The 19,202-nt window shown below is 34.3% G+C and overlaps 1 protein-coding gene across 8 annotated transcripts in view; it reads left to right on the top strand.

The window, feature by feature from the left end:
* The window catches only part of Akap11 (A-kinase anchoring protein 11), a 47,512-nt gene that overhangs the window by 14,294 nt on the left and 14,016 nt on the right, over nucleotides 1–19,202 (top strand). For all 8 annotated transcript variants that reach the window (XM_046454096.2, XM_058582603.1, XM_046454094.2 and 5 more), the window contains 6 exons: nucleotides 4,715–4,831; nucleotides 5,911–5,958; nucleotides 7,279–7,413; nucleotides 8,698–8,962; nucleotides 9,530–14,024; nucleotides 17,467–17,622. In XM_046454096.2, the coding sequence (XP_046310052.1) occupies nucleotides 4,715–4,831; nucleotides 5,911–5,958; nucleotides 7,279–7,413; nucleotides 8,698–8,962; nucleotides 9,530–14,024; nucleotides 17,467–17,622 (5,216 nt within the window). The remainder of the gene's footprint in view (nucleotides 1–4,714; nucleotides 4,832–5,910; nucleotides 5,959–7,278; nucleotides 7,414–8,697; nucleotides 8,963–9,529; nucleotides 14,025–17,466; nucleotides 17,623–19,202) is intronic.

Raw genomic sequence — 19,202 nt, 5'->3', positions numbered from 1 at the left:
TTCATGAAAGTTTTAATGAAAGTTTTTTTTTAATATTTATTTTTTAGTTTTAGGTGGACACAATTATCTTTATTTTTATGTAGTGCTGAGAATCGATCGAACCCAGTGCCTCATGCATGCTAGGCGAGTGCGCTACCACTTGAGCCATATCTCCAGCCCTTAATGAAAGTATTGATCATTTTAAAGCTATGATTTGGTTTTTAGTTGAATCTTATTTAAATTAGTAACATTAAAATAGTATAAAAATTGTCATGTATGGAATTAATGCTATAAAATCATGATCATGATTATTTTCTTAAATCACAAACCTCCTCTCCATTTCTTCTCAACAGATGTTTTCCAACTTTGGTATACTCTTCTGTATAGCGTATCAGATATCAACTTTCTTATGTACTTCTGACTTTTCTCTGATGATGATACAAAATATTACCATTCATTCATTCCTTCATTCATTCAGCAAATAAGAATTTGATAACTTATTATATGTCAGCCCCTTTGCTAGATGTAGGATAATTAGTAGGGACCAAATGAAATGTGATCCTTGATCCTTTCTTCTTTGTAGTCTGAGGAAAAACTTCTTTACTTCCTTTTGTAACTCTTTGGTTAATCTTCTATGTCTTTATATTTTATCTTTGCTAAAACGCTGGGGCATTAATTAAAGTAAGAAGAGAGAAATGGAGACTGGAGGATGGCACATGCTTGTTTGTTAGAACTGTATGACGTTGGTGACCAGTCCTTACCTGTTAGACCTGACATACTACTTTCTCCACCCTTCTGTATTATATGACACTGTTGACCAGTCCATACCTGTGAGACAGTCTTTGACTTTCACTAGAATGTTTTTCTTGCTTTCCTTCTCTCTTTATGGCAACTCTGTTCTCTCTTTTGATAACACTCATAAGGGAGAAGATAGTTTATCTAAGGTGGGTAAGGGAAGGGTAAATGTCCTTTAGTTCCTACTAATAATGTTTAGATTAATGACTTGATGTAATTATCACCTCCAGTGGTGGCAAGTGAATTTATTTCCCCTCACTCATTCATTTGTCTATTTATATTGCTTTGGAATTTTTGCTTTGGATTTTTTTCTTATTTATTTGTATTGCTCTGGATGTATAAATTTTTATAATTCTGTATTTTACAATCTTTTGCTTCATTTATTTATTTGAAGTGCTCAAACTGTCCCCAGATTGATACCTGGGAGCTAACCAGACCTGGTGCCTGTGTCCTTTTTTCTCAGGTTCTTAATTTTTTGACAGCTTCCTTACTTTCTGGTTGTATCTTTTTGGTTGTGTGACACAGTCTCACCTTTCCTCAGACCTCAAATTGACTATTTTTCAAAGAACCCTGAAAAGTCTTTAGAAACCAAGATCTGGATACTAGGATTGCCCTTTGTTTTGCAGTCACACAAATTTATATTGATAGTTCAAGGTCAGATTACTTCTTACATATTTTTTCCTTTCTTGATTTTGTGATTGTAAATTAGTATGAAAACCTCCATTCTTTAATGAAAACAAAATTGTTTAAATATTGAATATTTTCAGGTTAGGGGAAAACACCTCAGTATAGTAAACACTTCATATATTCCTTATTTAGATCATCCTCTATTAATATTTTGCAGTACCCAGTCTTTTCTCAGTATACACACCTGTGCAGACATATGCCTGTACACAACCTTTCTTCACTTTTGCAATTATATGAGAGTATCTCTACAGACATTATTTTCATGTCAACACTCTTAAGAAAATTATTAATTTAGTAACGTCATCTAATGAATAGTCCCTACATAGATTTCTCCACTTATCTCAGATGTTCTTCTGACTTTTTGCTTGTCTCTCATCTGGGGTCCAGTTAAAGTTCAAACACTGTATTTAATTGTTTTGTGTATTTGATCTCCCCCATTCTAGACCATTTCAGTGGTTTAGATTTTTTTACTTATGATAGAAAATCTTGAGTAAATTTGGATTCATTTGTTTTTCCCTGTACCTTAAAACTTAATGTTGCATTCATTCTATCAGATCAAGTTTGATAGAGTTTGTTTGATATTATTTGATGCTAGACCTGATTCCATAGTCAAGATATGTAGACACCCGATATCTCCAGTATGAATGCACATAGTATCTTTGTATTTATGAGATTAATAAATAACCTGTAGGGTGATAGTTTGAGATAGTGTGAGTATCTTGTTTCCCAATAGGTTTTTTTAGTACTGGGGCTTGAGCCCAGGAGTGCTTTGCCACTGAGCTAAGTCTCTAGCCCCTCATATATATATATATATATATATATATATATATATATATATATATATATATATAAAGCTTATTACACAAATATAGAGCACAATTTTTCATATCTCTGGTTATATCTCTGGTTGTATACATAGTATATTCACACCAATTCGTGTCTTCATATCTGTACTTTGGATAACAGTGATCATCACATTCCACCATCATTAATAACCCCTTGCCCCCTCCTTTCCTGGAGTTAGAGAAGATAATGCTAAGTGAAGTTAGCCAATCCTAAAAAACCAAATGCTGAATGTTTTCTTTGATAAGGAGGCTGATTCACAGTTGGATAGGAAGCGGGAGCATGGGAGGAATAGACGAACTCTAGCCCTTTTTAAAATTTTTTATTTTGAGACAGTGTCTTGCTAAGTTGTTTAGGGACTCACTCAGTTGCTGGGGTTGGCCTTGAACTGGAAATCCTCCTGCCTCAGCCTCTGGAGTTCTGGGATTACTGGCATGTGCTACCATGCCCAGCTCCCAATAGCTTTTAGCCTAGTCGATTTAGAGTACTTTGATGATTCTTTTCCTAAAACAATAATTATGGTAGGATTACAAATGGAATTTTCTTTTCTTTCTTTATTTTTTTGTGGTGCTAGGTGTTCCACCGGTGCCTTGTGCGTGCGAGGCCAGCACTCTACCAACTGAGCTATGTCCCCAGGCTTGGAATTTTCTTTAAAAAAATTTTTTTTGGTACTGGAGATTGAACCCAGGGGCACTTAACCACTGAGTCACATCTCCAACCCTTTTAAAGATATTTTATCTAGAAACAGGATCTCAGTGAGTAGTTTAGGGCCTCGCTAAGTTTCTGAGACTGGCTTTAAACTCCTGATCCTTCTACCCCAGCCTCCCAAGCTGCTTGGATTACAGGTGTGTGCCACAGTGCCTAGTATGGGATTTTCTAATTTAGTCATTCTGTCCATGTATGTCAGTTGGTTTTCATAGGTGAAGAAGTTATTATTAGCAGTTATAATCCATTACCTTTTTGTTTTTGAGGGGTGTCCTGGGGATTGAACCCAGAGGTGCTCTATATATCCCAAGCCCTTTTTAAATTTTTTATTTTGAGGCAGGGCCAAGTTGCTTAGAGCCTTGCTAACTTGATGAGGTTGGCCTCAAACTTGCCTCAATCTCCCAAGTTGCTGGGATTATAGGCTTGCACCACCATGCCCAGCCATTTTTATTTTTTATGACTCTGCCCAAATTTGGATAATAGGAATTCCTTCAAGCTGGTTTCTGTGTTTTTTTTTTTTTTTTTTTTAAAGATCCAATTAAGTCTTGGAGTACTTCCATGCATTTTCTGGCATAGTTAGATGTTCCAGGCTCACATTGTGCTTTCTTTACCTCTGATCTAGAACCGGCCATTTTTCTGAGGAACTGTGGTCTTTTTGTTGGTGATTAAGAAACCAAAATCTGGGTACTGGGTATGCTCATTGCCACTGAGAGTCAGTGTTTCTAAGACTCTTTAGTGGAAAAAGGTGGTACATATATTTAAGGAGTTGTAGGTTCATATTGATATGTAAGGTTTTGAAATCTGGGTAAACAAAGTGAATGAAATACAGTCTGACTCCATAATTTGATTTAATACATAGGAAAGACAAATATATGTGAGTGTAGTAATTATAATATTATGTGATTTAGGATAAATGTTTAAGAAAGTTTCTTTTAGATTAAATGTTGCAAACAATGTGTCAGGAACTTTGAGAGGATTTTGTTACAATTAAGGGATTAAGAAAAATCTTCAGGTCTTGGCATGAGTAGGATTTCTATAGGGGAAGACTGAGGAGTAAGGACATTTCTGATTGAAGAACAGATCAAAATCAGAAGGGGAATAAGGTAGAAAAAAATTAATGTTTTCTTTATAGCCAATTATAATACACATTTTCTCTATGTAAGTATTTCCTCCTTTTGTACTTATGACAGTCCCCTCCCCTAAATCTGGAATCTGCTCCCTCATTTTCTTCATATAGTTGTATGCTGATGCCTGAAAGACCATATTTGGAATAACTCTTTTTTCTTTGTCTCTATGTTAAGGGAATAGTCACTGTTGTTAGTGTTCTTCATTATAACTCCCACATTGTCTCGCTCATTATAGAAATTGTTGTATCTGTTCTGTCAGTGACTTGGAAATCAGATATGCAATCTGTTAGTTTTAGCATAAGGTAATAAAAGCTGGGGTGTGAGGGCCTTTGTAGTCTGCCAGTGATCTGAATGCAGAGGCTCTGGTGTGCTGAGTGTGTTTTGGACACATTGAAGACTTATTAAGCCTTATCACCTGAATGGAACTTTTCTTCTAAGCTGAATTAAGTTTTGCAGACAATAAAGGTGCCAAGTGAATGTTAATTGGATCATGAAGTCTCTCCATTTAAAATTAAAATATCTGCAGAATGTCTTGCCTTGTTGTAGAACTAAATAAGAATGTCTTTTTCTCTCTTTAGAGCTTCAGTGATGATGTGTTCCAGTCTGTAAAATCTTTATTACAGAGTGAGAAGGAACTATGCAGTATTTCAGGAGAGGACTGTTTAAAGCAGAATGAACATGCCAATTTAACTGAGGTTTGACCTACTACTTTCTAAACCTTTTCTTAATAAACTTCAATGTATTTCCATCATCTTTGTAGAACTGTATGACCTATTTTTAAAATCTCTACATATTATTTCATGTATTAAAAGTTCCTGTTTTAAATACTGGCTAACGTAATTGTCTTAATGTATCATAGTGAGCACATGTAATTAAATTTATAGATATTATTAACCACTCATTGGACATTCAATAGTGTGTTCAGTGATTCCTGCTATCTTTAATCATTGGTGTTGCCTTCCAGTATTATTTTTCATGCATATATTTTTAAAAATTAGTTTAAAATTGTGTACCAAATATATTTTTTTCTGTAACATAATGTGGCATTTTCTCATGCCATTAGACATTTCTTAGAAATTTAATTTATTTAAACTTCTACAGAATAATCTCTGTATAAGGGCATTAAAAGAAATAATAAATGATGGTATCATGCATAGTACTAGAGGAAGCAATCTTGGAGGTCTACTCAGGGAAAGCCTCTCTGAGAAGATCACATTTAATTGAAACTTGAAGAATGAGGAGGAGCTAGGCATGTAAATATCCAAGAGAGGGAGAGAGATCCAGATCAAGCGTACACAATTTTGAGAACTTTAGGGAAGGATGTACTGGGTAGTTCCCAACCCAGATAAGGGGACCATGTGTTTGAATAAAAATGAGGGAAAGCTAAAGGTATAAACTAACCCTGGTTAGGATTTTCCCCTTGAAAGCATGGAAGAGTTTTGATAGGATATGTTGTGTGACAGCGGGAATCAGATGGGAGAGGAATATAATAGTGCAGGTGAAGAGTGGCAGGAGGATTGGGAAGAAGTGAGTATTTGAAATATGTTTGAGGGAAGTGTTTTATGAAGTTCACGAACTGCAGTATGGAGCCAAATCTTTAGGGGAAAACCTTTTGGATCATCCTTGAAAAATTACTCTGTTCAAGGAAGTCAGCATTTTAATGCCTTACTATGCTTTTTTTTTCTGTCTATATTTCTGTCAACAATCTGAGACAAGACTTAAAAACTCAAATTAATGGATTTTTTTCCATTTTATTTCTTATTCTTTTATAAAGGTCACATTTCTGGGATTTAATGAAGAAACAGATGCTGCGCATATACAGGTATGGTCAACTTAAAGAATTGGAAAGGACTGTGAGAGATTGTTTGCAATAAATTTTGAGACCACAAAACATTGACCATAATGCCCAATATATACACTAAGTTCTGATATCATTCCTTTTTAAAGTTAAAAGGTGATATTTTGAGGTTAATTTTTTAGTGTGCTTTGGGCATTTTTACTGATAATTCTTGGTCTAGAAATCAACGTTAGGTTTGACTGCTGAAGGCATTTATCTTCAAAGAATGCAAACTATAGGATGACCTTTTCTTCATTCTTTGTGTTATATAGCATGTGACACTTCTTTCTTTGCTTTTCATAATTTGACTTCAACAGTAAATTTCTTGTATTTTTAGTTGAATTAGTTAAATGTAAAATGTAAAACTTATAAAAAGTCACAGTTAACCAATGCAAAAATTTGAGCTTGTTTGATTTAGGCAAATATAAAAGGACTGGTAGGGGATATTAAAATCAAGAAAGGCTTCATAGCTACATAAAACGTGGTTGAAGCTACTGCAGATATACTATTTTTTTCCTGCAGTTTGAAAATTTGTGCTTGCTTTTGATGCTAAAGTATCTCCTACTAGAGAAAGAAATAACATTATTCAATTCTTTTAGAATACTACATATCAGGTGATTAAGAATAAAAACTCTGTTGTATGTCTTGTTGCCTTAGCTGGAAGAAAATTGTTTGGATAGAAGCAACAGAGAGGACTTATTTCTGACAACATATGCCTGGAAAGAGAAAAGTTCCAAAGTATTTTTCTAATGCTTGTCTTTGAGAGTTACTGATAAAGCTATGTTTGCAAAGCAAAGTGCTCTTTAAAGGTCAAAGACTTTAATAATTCTTAGCTAGGTAAAATATTTATGTAAAAAAGTGAAGGAAAAAACAAAGCTAATATAATACCTTCAAGAGGAGAGACAGAAAAATGAACTTGTGTTTTATAAAGTTCAAACTTAAGTTCTGAAGAGAAGTACATTTGATAGCCAAGAATGCTGTATGAAAAATGCTAGATTTAAATCTGAGGACAATAGATTAAAATTTGCTAAAAACAATTAAATGCCTAATTGTCATGGATGTGTGAGGTACCATGTTAAAATTTATTTTATAGCTCGATAGCTATATGTTTGGAAAGCTGCAGGAATAGCCATTATTAAATAATTTCATATTTTATTTTTTAGTTTAAAAAATTGTCTGTGGATATAAATTGTGTATGTAAATCTTATAACCAATAGACCTTACTATTTTGGGATGGAGATCACATTTTAGGAACTATAAAAGTGTTATTCTTTCAGTTAATATATTGTTATTATTTTAAATTAGGATTTAGCTGCAGTTTCTTTGGAACTTCCAGATCTTCTGAATTCACTTCACTTCTGCAGTCTAAATGAAAATGAAATTATTTGTATGAAGGATATAAATAAATCATCAGATATAAGCAGTGGTCTTTTAAATCAGGTAACTTTTATAGATCATTTCTAATTATTTTTTTTCAGGGCAAATTTTACTACATTTGATCAAGAGTATAAAACTTTTATTGGATGATTTTGTTGTTGTTGTTGTTTTGTTTTTGCTATCTCAAGGAAATAGAATTTGTAAGAAATTGAACTCATGAAACATTAATGTCCCTGAAACAGTAATTTTGGTTGTAGCTTATAAATTAGATTTTATATCTGTGAAGTTTCATAGTGATATGCAAGTACAAATTTTTTAATGGAAATTCATTCCTTATGGATTTCTATAGTTTCTTCCTTTATATAAACCATAGCATGATTTTTTTTATGGCCAATTCCAAATTTATATAAACATCGTGCTATATGTTATAGTGAATGTACTTCAGCTCATTTTTTAGTTCACAATTATCCTTGTAAAGTGTACACATGATCCTATATATTTTTTTATTATAAACAAAAAAATTATACCACTAAGCTAGGTGGTTAATTTCATAATACTTAACCTTAATTCATTGCTAAATAATGGTTTTGTTGATAATGCATCAAGGAAAAATGATTTGCATTTTAGGACGTAAAACATTTAAAATTGAACCAGTAAGTTTAAAATTTGGATTGCGTATTCTAGGTATAAAATACTGCTGTGTTCTTTATGAGATCTACTGATAAAGGATAGAACTGTTTGCCTCATTTCCTTAATTATATTCTTTATTTGCTAGAATATAAGGATGATTAGCTATTCTATTTGGTTTCTACTTTTTATAATAAATCATTTGTCAGTATTTGCATTTTTAAAGATAATATATGAAGGAAAGTTTGGGACTTTTAATCTTGACTGTAAACATTGTCTTAAGTTTTAATACTAGAGAAATTTAAGTAAAAGGAGGGTACAGTTTTTTAACTGTGATAGGGAAAGTAGCATTATTCTGCCATCTATGAGAAAATGGGATAAAAAGTAAAATAGAAACTGGCTCCTGCCCTCAAGCAGTTTACAGTATAAACTGGTGAGACAGGTGAGTGGACAGATGGTAGGTCTTATAACATTTATGGAAATAGACTGGGTAGAATTTGAATACATAGATAGAGGAAGATGGTAGAAAAAGAGATTAGTAAATGAGATTATAAAGAAGAGACAAAAGAATTAAACGTTGTCCAGGGAGTCAGTCATACATTTCTTGGGTTTTTGTTGTTGTTTGTTTTCTGAGATTGTATTATTTCTAGGCTATACTTCCAGGTAATGTTTTGTGTTTAAAATTAAATTTTTAAAAAATCACCTTTGATCTTTCCCAAGAGTCATCATTCTGGAATGCTTTGTGTCATGAGAGTGTCACCTACATTACCAAGACTCAGAATCGATTTTATCTTTAGTCTCCTAAGTAAATATGCTACTGGTATACGATACACCCTGGACACGTACTTGCATCAGAAGCGCCAACTTGAGACCTCTAATGAAGATGATGATGATACTAACCAGTCCGTGTCTTCCATAGAGGATGACTTTGTCACTGCTTTTGAGCAGTTAGAAGAAGAAGAGACTTCAAAGCTATATAATGATGGTTTGTTTTTTTTTACTGAACATTTTTTCCTAGTAGTAGATTGGAATCAAAAGTTCAGTTTTGGAAGTTTTAAGGCACACTTGTTTGGTTGAAATTTATGTTGAAATTTGATCCAGTTTAAGCATACTAAGTTCTTTTTAGTTGCAGAAGAATTAATTTCCCTGAGATTTTTAGGTTCCTTCTTACCTGGTTTTTACTTTTACGATTTCTGTTCTTTTTAAGGTAATATTGTTCACACCCTATTTACCTCAATACCCAGTGTCTGGAACATGGCGATATTCAAATGGTAGAAGAGTTAGCTGGCAGAGTCACTGTAGTAATGTTTCTAACATGCATGATAGTATGCTAAGAATAGGTATCCCCTTAGGATAAAATGAAATTATTTTAGTAAAAGGCATATTTGCTTTCATGTGTTACTTGAGATGAATCGTTCTGTTTAACAACATAGTATACAGAACATTTACATTGCAAATAAACATTTCATGTTTAATGCCAATTTATTCCATTGATTTAAATGTTTAAAGTTCTGTTCTAGAATAACTTAATCATTTTATTCTTTACCTGTAGGAATAAACATTACTACACTGAGGAGCCAGTGTGATGCTGCTTCTCAGACTATTTCTGGTCATCACTTAGAACCCCGTGATTTAAAGATTATGGTTAGCTCTGGACAGCAGAAGTCATTGGCTAAACCCTCATCTTCTTTAATAAATGTTCTGGGACAGAAAGAACCACCTTCTGTGAAAACTTCAGTCACAACATCAATTTCAGAGCCTTGGATCCAAAGAAGTTTCTATAGGTCATCTAATGCTTCAGACAAAGGTAGTGATACCCAGAAAATGTTTTTTTCTTCTTCTTCTCCTGCCTATTCATCTGAATCTGAATGCTCAAGTCCAAGTCCTGTTATTTTCTTGGATGAAGAGGGATATCAAAAAAGTTTAAAAGCAAAACTTGAGCTGCCTAAAATTCCTGTGATGAAAGATGATGTAGAGGATTCAGACTCAGAAGTAAGTGAATTTTTTGATAGTTTTGATCAGTTTGATGAACTAGAACAAACTTCAGAGACTTCTTGTGTATTTATAAAAGATCCTGTCATAGGGAAGTCATCTCAGAAGAAAGGACATAAACATGAAAAGTCTTGTATGAATCCTCAGAAATTCAAGTTTGATTGTCCAGCTCTTCCAGCTAACGTTAGGAAACCAACTCCTCGTAAACCAGAATCTCCATATGGTAACCTGTGTGATACTCCAGATTCTCCTCGCCCTGTCAAGGCATCAGGGGAAGATAGTGGTTTGTTTAGCCCTATTCGATCCTCTGCTTTTAGTCCTCTTGGAAGCTGTACTCCTGCTGAATGTTTTTGTCAAACAGATAGTGGTGGAGATAGGATTCATGAAAATCATGATTCTATTTATTACACCTATGAAGATTATGCAGATAACATTTCATGTGAAGTACTAGGCTCAGTTCTTCATGCCCAACATTCTGATTCAATGTCAAACGTTGATAGTACTGAAAGAGGAGAAAGTAAAACTGTGCCTTTTAAGCATGGAAGCCTTGATCATGAAGATAAACCTAAAAATAAATCTTCAGTGATTAAAGATAGCATTCAGAGATTTGCATCAGATCTGGTGGAAAAAAGTTTTGGCAGTGCATTTAAAGACTTACAGAAAGGAGTCTCTTCATGTACCAATGTCTTGTGCCATTTAGCCATCAAATTGACATCATCTGTTTTTCAGATGGCATTTAATGAACTGAGAAGGCAGCGTGCATTTTCGCTGAAAGAACGTGCCATTAGTGGCCTGGCCAGTTTTTTGGTGAATGAAGCCTTATCAAATGCCTTAAAAGATTTACAGTATGTAAAGAAGCAGATATTTACAAACACAGTTGCTAGGTTTGCTACAGATCTTGCTGAAGAGCTTGTTTTTGAAGGCATCATGGAAGTGTGTCAGTTTTCATATTCTCCAACACCTACATCTCCACAGTGTCAGTCATTTGACTTTGAAAACAAAATAGTGAAGTCATATGCAAAAGACTTGTCTGAGTCTGTAATACAGGAAGCATTCATTGAGCTATCACAAGTTGATGTGCCTTTCACAACAAAGGCAGCAGTTAGTTTATCTACAGATAACATCAAGTATGTGAGTGCAGAAAGTGTAGTACCATCAACACAGACCTTCACATTTTCCCCATCTTTTAACAATCAAGCAATTATGGTGACAAAACCAGTGCAGGAATATAAAAAGGCGTATACAGTGCAGCAGGCCTTGTTTTGTACTTCAGGAATTGTCACTTCCATACCAGTGCCCTTGGCAGGAAGTGCCCTTCTCCCATATCATATTTCCTCTACTTTGTATCAGGCAAAGTCTCAACTGTCATCTGGTGAAAGTAATTTAAATGGTGATTCTATGCAAGCACACGTTGCTACAAAAAACAAAGAAGAAGTAGCTTGCCTCAGAAATATTTGTTTACCTTCAGAACACAATCCGGGTGACCAAAATGATTGTAAACCAACTCATGATGATGTTGAAATGCAAAGTTCCTCAAAATTAACAACTGATCCTGTGATTATTCGAAACTTCTCTGCAGCAATGGTGCATACAATAGTAAATGAAACTTTAGAGTCAATGACATCATTTGATGTTACAAAAACAATTGATGAACACACAGATTATTTAACTGAAACAATGAAGGGAAAAATCTCTCCTTTTTCCCACTGTGATCAAGCAACCCAACAGAGTGAAGTTAACAATAAGGATGTGTTTGCTGAACAGTTGTCTAAATCTATTATTAAACATTCCATAGATAAAAGCAAATCAATGATCCCAAATGTAGATAAAAATGTAGTACATAAGGAAGGCTTGATTGTTCCAGAAGAAGAATCAAAGTTAACCTTAGAAAAGTTCCCCAAATGTCTTGAGACTCAAGATCACTTATCTCACTGTTCAGTTTCAGTTGGAAAGGATTGTGTTCCAGAATATAAAGAATCTGTGGCTCATGGATTTTCTTCAGCAGCTCTACCACCTTGTACAATAATGGCAAGTCAAAAACCTGATATGAAGGAACCTGCCAGGGATAAACCAATAAAAAAGCATAATTCGAATAATACAGCACTTGAAGCCTTTTCTTTTGGACAGGAAAGCCCTTTTCACAACTCACAAAGTTTCTCTTCTACAGTCCTTACCTGTGCAGATGGTTTGCATGTTGAAGATAAACAGAAAATCAGAGACAGAAATGTAACACCTGATACTCCTCCATCAACTCCTCTGGTACCATCTCAAGCTAGTTCTGAGTGGGATATCAAGAAGTTAACCAAAAAGCTCAAGGGGGAATTAGCCAAAGAATTTGCACCGGCTACACCACCTTCTACACCTCACAACTCATCTGTTTGTAGTTTGTCTGAAAGTGAACAAAATACTATAGAAAAAGAAGAGTTCATGTTGAAACTCATGCGATCTCTTTCAGAAGAAGTTGAAAGTAGTGAAGGTGAAGAGCATCCAGAAACGGATGTGAAGTCAGAGCACTCAGGGAAGAAAGTCCAGTTTGCAGAAGCATTAGCTACTCACATCATTTCTCTTGCAACTGAAATGGCAGCCTCTCATTTGGATCATAAAATAACTCAAGAACCTGAGGGTCAAAGTCCTTGCTTACATTTACAGAGTCAACAGATTATATCACCTACTCTTTTAAGTCATTCAGATGCAGATTTACAGACCTGCAATTTTGCAGGTGATATGGCAGCAGAGGTCATTGCAGAAGCTGAGAAAATAGCAAAAGTTAGAAGTTGTGTATTTTTCAGGCAGAAGAAGAATAGTTGTCATATTGATGGAGACCAAGATTATAAATTGGAAGAGAAGTTGGAAACTGAGGTTTTAGCACACCCAAGAGAAGCAGATTCATTTATTCTTTCATTACCACCAACTTATTGTATGCCAGGTCTGACATATAAGTATCCCAGCTGTGAAAGTGTGACAGATGAATATGCAGGTCATGTTATTCAAATACTGAAACAGGAAGGTGGGAATGGTGAGTTAATAATGGATCAGTATGCCAACAGGCTTGCTTATCGATCTGTTAAGTCAGGATTACGTGAAGCAGCCAAGACAGCTAAAATGAAGTACAACTCAAAAATGTTCCCTCTGCAAAGCTCACAGTGGAAAACCAGCAACGAACTGTTAATATTCTCAAATAAAGAGTACCATGAAGAAGTAGATAAAAAAGTACAAAGAAAAAAAAATGGAGGTCACCTTTGTAAAAATCAAAGTTGTGAAAGGACCCAGGATACATGTAGAAATGAGCACTCTGAACTCTGTAGTTTTTCGGCCTCTCTTGCTCACAGCATAACAAGAGATGTTAAAAAAGAGCTGATAGCACCTACAATTGACATGCCAAAATCCTTAACAGATTCTTGCCTTTTTGAAAAATCTGGATGTATTGAAGATACTGAATATCTTACTGAACCAGAGTTTCCTAAGTCTCTTCAGCCTTCCTCACAAAATCATGGATTTTACCATAGTACAGATAGCTTAAGTGGATATGGGTGTGGAGAGAATATTGTTCAAGCTATAGAACAGTATGCTAAAAAGGTAGTAGATGATACTTTAGAGCTAAGTCTAGGATCCACAGTTTTCCAAGTGTCTGAGACCGCAAGGTCAGCAGATAGGATCACTTATGCAGAAAAGTTGTCACCCCTTATAAATCAAGCTTGCAGATATTGTGACCTTAAAGAACTCCATGATTGTACTGGAAATTCATCTCAGCTGTTTTCCAAACAGGGTTCATATGCTACAAATAAGCCAGTTTCAAATACAAAATTTAGCAACGTTTATCGAAAATCTAGAATTTTTCATCTTGATGTCCCTCAAATTCATGTTAATCTTGATAAAAAGACAGTGCTTGCTGAGAAGATAGTTGCTGAAGCTATTGAAAAAGCAGAGAGAGAGCTGAGCAATACCAGTTTGGCAGCTGATAGTGGCATTGGACAAGATGGCATTAGCTTTGCTGAAAGTCTTACCACAGAAATAATGACGTCAGCCATGACGAATGTTGGACATGCCGTCAGCAGGTAAGTCCTTTCTTAAGATGAAATAAAAAATTAAATTTGATCATGTGTGTCTTAGATCCTGTTCATGAAAGTATGATTATTTTAATCCTAAATTAGGAAATATTTTTCCCATTGCATTTGTGTGTGGTTTTGTATCCTACATACGACTTTCATGTATTTTGTTTTTTGATCCCTTTTGAGGAAAGGTATCGTCCATTTACAGGGCTGGAAGATGAGGGTTAGAGAAGATAATCACTTTGTCCAAGTTCATTAATCTATGAAGTAGGTAGAGTCAAAGAAATAGCTGGAGACTTTTATAGAGTAAATATAGACTATTGTCATATTAATTTACTACTCTTAGATTTTTGTGTAGTATTTTCTTTTTCTTGTTTATAAAGGTAAATTTTCTTATGAAGAACATGGTTTAATCAAACTGTTTTGAGGAATAAAACAATATCCTCTAAATACTTCTACCAGAGACACTGCCCCTCTTGATCAGTTCACAACCTTAAGGGTTCTGATGATCATACTGTGTCCTTTCCTTTAGTAGCTGTCTCTTTTGCTCTGTGATTCTAACAGATTGATGAACATTTTCACTTTTAGCCTTCTTCCTCAGAAAATGTAAGGACTAACCTATGGTATTAGTTTGCAGGATTATTATTTGCAAGCCCCAATGCAAAGAGAAAATGAATTGAGGTGGAACTTAGTTGAGTCACATGGTATACCAGATTTTTTGAATAACTTTTGTCAACTTAAGACCAAGACTGCCTGTTTCCTTGGCTGTCCTTAAATAGAGATGCTGTTTGGCTAGGACTCTTGAATCCAGTTGTCCCGTGGCATCCTCTTGGGAGGAAAGATGCTGTAAGTTTCTGGGCAATAAGGCTAGGTCTCTGTTTGCCTTAATTAGGCAGACTCCTAGATCAGAGGTTGGTAGACTACAATCTGTGGCTGTCTTATGGCCTACTGCTAAGTTTTATGTGGACCACAAGCTAAGAATAGTTTTTACATTTTAAAAAATGGTTTGACAAAAATCAAAAGAATATTTTGTGACATGAAATTTGAATTTCAGTCTTCATTAATAAAGTTTATTGGAATATCTCCATACTCATTAATTTATATATTTTTGGTGACTACATTTTTGCTAAAATGGAAGTAGAGCAGTTGCACCAGAGACCATATAGGCAACAACATCTAAGTATTTACCATTTGACCCTTTAAAGCAAAAGTTTGTGAACCTCTGTCATAGACCCACATTTTCTTTGTTCATGATAACCTGTTAGTTAGATGATAAATACATAATATGTGGTTAATTAATATTAAAAATAAGTGGTAGTGAGCTAGGCTTTTTTTTTTTTTTTTTTTTTTCAACAATTGATTCAACTTTCCTCTTTCCCCAAACAAGTAGCCTCAGATCATTTTAACATCCTCTATCCCTCTTCCTAACCCTTCCCACCCACCATCCCAGTCTCGTGGGAGGAACTCTGTAGATCAGTGTTTCTAAGACATTATTCTCAGGACCTAGCCAATACCTCCAGTGTATGTGTGTATATATTTTTAAAAATAAATTTTTTTTGGTTGTAGTTGGACATAGTACCTTTATTTTATTTATTTATTTTTATGTGGTGTTGAGGATTGAACCCAGTGCCTCGCACATGCTAGGTGAGCCACAATGCCAGCCCCGGTACCTCTAGTATATTTTACTTTACCTTCTTAGGACTTCAATAGACAGGCCCCTGAAGTTCTTATTGTAAGTCAACTTTTTATCCAGGATGGTATTTACAAAGAATATTATTTTGTGGTTCTTTTCTGTTTCTTTTAATAACTGTGCTAGAGTTCTGTAAGTGCTTACTGTTAAAAATTGACTCTGGTGTATTCAGTTTGCATTTCACATCTACTTCTGAAGTTGCCTTTCAAGCTTGAAGTGGGATTTTTTTCAGATGTCTTTAAGATATTATTTGGGTTATTTCACTAATGTTCCTTTTAAATATATATGGTAGTATATCACAAAGCTTTAATGTTCACATGGGTAACATGTAAATGTCAAATGGGAGACTAAATGATAGTACATTTTTGTAAGAACAAAACATCTAGATTATATTCTGAGCTATTATTTCTGGGCCAAAATCTCCTAACAGTCATTAAAAACTCCTCTTTGGACCTCAGCCTGGGGGTCATTTCCATAAAAATGTAGCATATATCAGGAAAAATATCAGAAAGAACAAAATACAGCTCTATTATTATTCAGAACTATAATGTACTTGAATTTGGAATGCCCAATATAAATCTAGTAGGTATATCTTAAATGCAAAAGAAGAATTTTTCCTATAAAAGGAAAGCACTTCAGGGCCTATTATATGCACTGGGGATATAGAAGAGAGTAAAACACACAAAATTAGTTTTTCTTAAAGTTTACTATAGTGGAATGAGGTAGACCCTAGATAAGTAAAATGTTGTATGTCCCATAGTGACCAGTGCTTCAGAGGAAAAATAAAGCAAGGTAAAGAGTTAGAAGAGTTTCAGTGGTGGCAGTGGGCAGTGACAGTTGCAGTTGGCTTGCAGTTTTGAATAAATAGGTAGCAGGCCAAGAAATAACTGGCAAAGTAACATTTAAGCTAAGAGCCCAAAGTGAGGACCGCCTAAGTCATATGGGAATCAGAAGTGTGTTCCTGTCAAAGAGGTGGGATTGTGCATGTTCAGAAACAATAGGCTTATGTTGATGAAGTAGAGTAAACCAGGGATATGATATGGAAGGTGATAAGGTGGACATGAGAAAAGACTAGCTAGTATGCTGTAAAGGACTTTTGCTTTCAGTCTGGTGAGAAGCCATTGAATATTTTTTGATGAGAAGACTGACATTTTTTTCTTTATGTTTAGATAGCACTTTAAACTACCATAATGCGAATAATACATAGAAGGGGCAATTACAATAGTTGAGCAATGAATGAACTTTTTTTTTGGTGATGATGTAATAAAAATACAAATGTCTGCTTATTGGGGGGGAAAAACACAAGCATGAAAAGAGTTAATGATCCATGCTCAAAATTTCATGGCTAGTTTGAATGTGGGCTTGATTTGACACTACTCGAATTCCTTGAGTTACTTATTTTGTTTTTAAAGCCAGAAAGAGGCTACTTTAGTACAGCTTAAATACTGTTTTTCAAAATAGATGATCAACTTAGGAACTTATACTCCTTGTGGTATCCCAGTTGAAAAATAGAAACTATTTTAAACAGAATTTATATAAATGATGGACTAGGAATGGATTCATACTGAATTATTGGGTATCTCAGTTATGTTTGAAGTTAATATGCTATCCTACAAAGTCTCATTATTAGCACACTGGTCTGACTCTAAATATCATCTTTTGTTTTTGTCGTCTCTGTTATCAGTTTAATAATCTAAGAGTTGAGATCTGTGATGCTTTTAGTGTGATATTATTATTATTGTTGTTTTCTTTTCTTAGTTCAAAAGAAATAGAGGACTTTCAATCAATTGAGTCATTTGGTAGCCAGCAGATGAATCTCAGTATTGGTGATGACAGCACTGGTAGCTGGTCCAATTTAAGTTTTGAGGATGAACACCAGGATGAAAGCAGCAGTTTTCATCATCTGAGTGAAAGGTAACTAAAATTTTGTGTACATTGTGTAAAATTTTGTGTTATAAATGCTGTAAATTTACACTAAGTATTATTTAAAAACTCTAAATTTGGAAATACACTATTACTTTCAAAATGTGTTTTATTATTTACAACATGTTTGTAAAGGTTTCTGATACTTATTAAATACAATACTTAGCTGAGCTATTGTTCTTTGGTTATGTCAATAATGTCAATAGTTAATTTGAATATAGATATTTGATTTTCTTGCCTTTTAAACTTTTCCTAAACTTTTCAGTAATATATTTTCTTTTTCACTTTAAAAAGGATAGGGTTTTTGTTTTCCTCCCATTAGAGGTTAGGAAAAGGGACAGTTATCTGTAAAAGGCATCAATATGGCTGTAATTTTGTTTATATTAGTTAATATATTTTTGCAGGGAAGGGTAAGCTGTTACTGCTGTTAGGAATAAAGTCACAAAGTATATGCATACTTGAAAGACTGAAAATACATAAACCCATTATAAAAATGTTTTTTATATCTTGACATTTGCTTCATATATAACTTTTCTTAGTTAACATTGTTCTTAACAGTCTTTGAAATATTTTCTTAATTATGGTAATTGTTTCTTATATTCGTACCTCTATCTAAAAGTATCCTGACCTATAAATTCCCGTAAAATTTCTATCCACATTAGCTGATAATTAGCAATAATAAATATTGTGCAGTGCTGAATCTGGGGAGTGGGAGGAGTTCTCAACATTCTTACTCTATGTGGGAAGGACCCTGAAAGGCTTCTTTGGAATTGACTTACTAGGAAGGTGGAAGGAAGAACCAGAGAAGGATCAGAGAAGGGATCAGGTAGCATAAGAAGAGTCAATGGCCTTTCACCTGTTAAGACGCTGCATCTCAAGAGTATTTTGTTAGCTACTTGCATTAGCCACTATTAAAATTTTTTTAAAGTATATAATTTGTCATAGTTTCTTAAAAGAAATAATTATATTTCTTAAAATCCAGATCCAAAAAGATAGTCTTTAAAACTGGCAGAAGCAGATGGAGCAATGTTATAAATCATAGTTTGCCCTTTTCCATAACTTTATCTAGAATAGAATATTAACATTTAATTTTTTTCTCTTGTCTTTGAGAAACACAAGCTTCTAGAATTCCCATGTGGGTTGACATGGTTGCTTAGGAAATTCTGGTGTTAAAATAGGAGAGCTATTATGACTTGTGCTACTGTAAACACTGATGTGGCTGTGTCACTATAGTATGCTGATTTTAAACCCTTTGCAAAAATACTGAGGAGTAGGATAGCTGGATCAAATGATGGTTTTATTTCTAGTTTTTTGAGGAATCTTCATGCTGCTTTCCAGGGTGTGTGTACCAATTTTCAGTCCCACCAGCAATGTATGAGTTTACGCTTTTCTCCACATCCTTGCCAACATTTATTGTTACTTTTATTCTTAGTAGTTGCCATTTTGACTGGAGTGAGATGAAGTCTCAGTGTAGTTTTAATTAGCATTTTTCTTAATTGCTAGAGATGTTAAACATTTTTTCATATATTTGTTGACCATTTGTATTTCTTTTGAGAAATATCTGTTTAGTT

The sequence above is a fragment of the Marmota monax genome, unplaced genomic scaffold (assembly GCF_021218885.2).
Source record: "Marmota monax isolate L192 unplaced genomic scaffold, Marmota_monax_Labrador192_F-V1.1 WCK01_AAM20220418_F8-fsc00011, whole genome shotgun sequence".
Taxonomy (NCBI): domain Eukaryota; kingdom Metazoa; phylum Chordata; class Mammalia; order Rodentia; family Sciuridae; genus Marmota; species Marmota monax.
The sequence above is the reverse complement of the archived record's forward strand: the minus strand, read 5'-3'. Positions and strand labels throughout refer to the sequence as shown.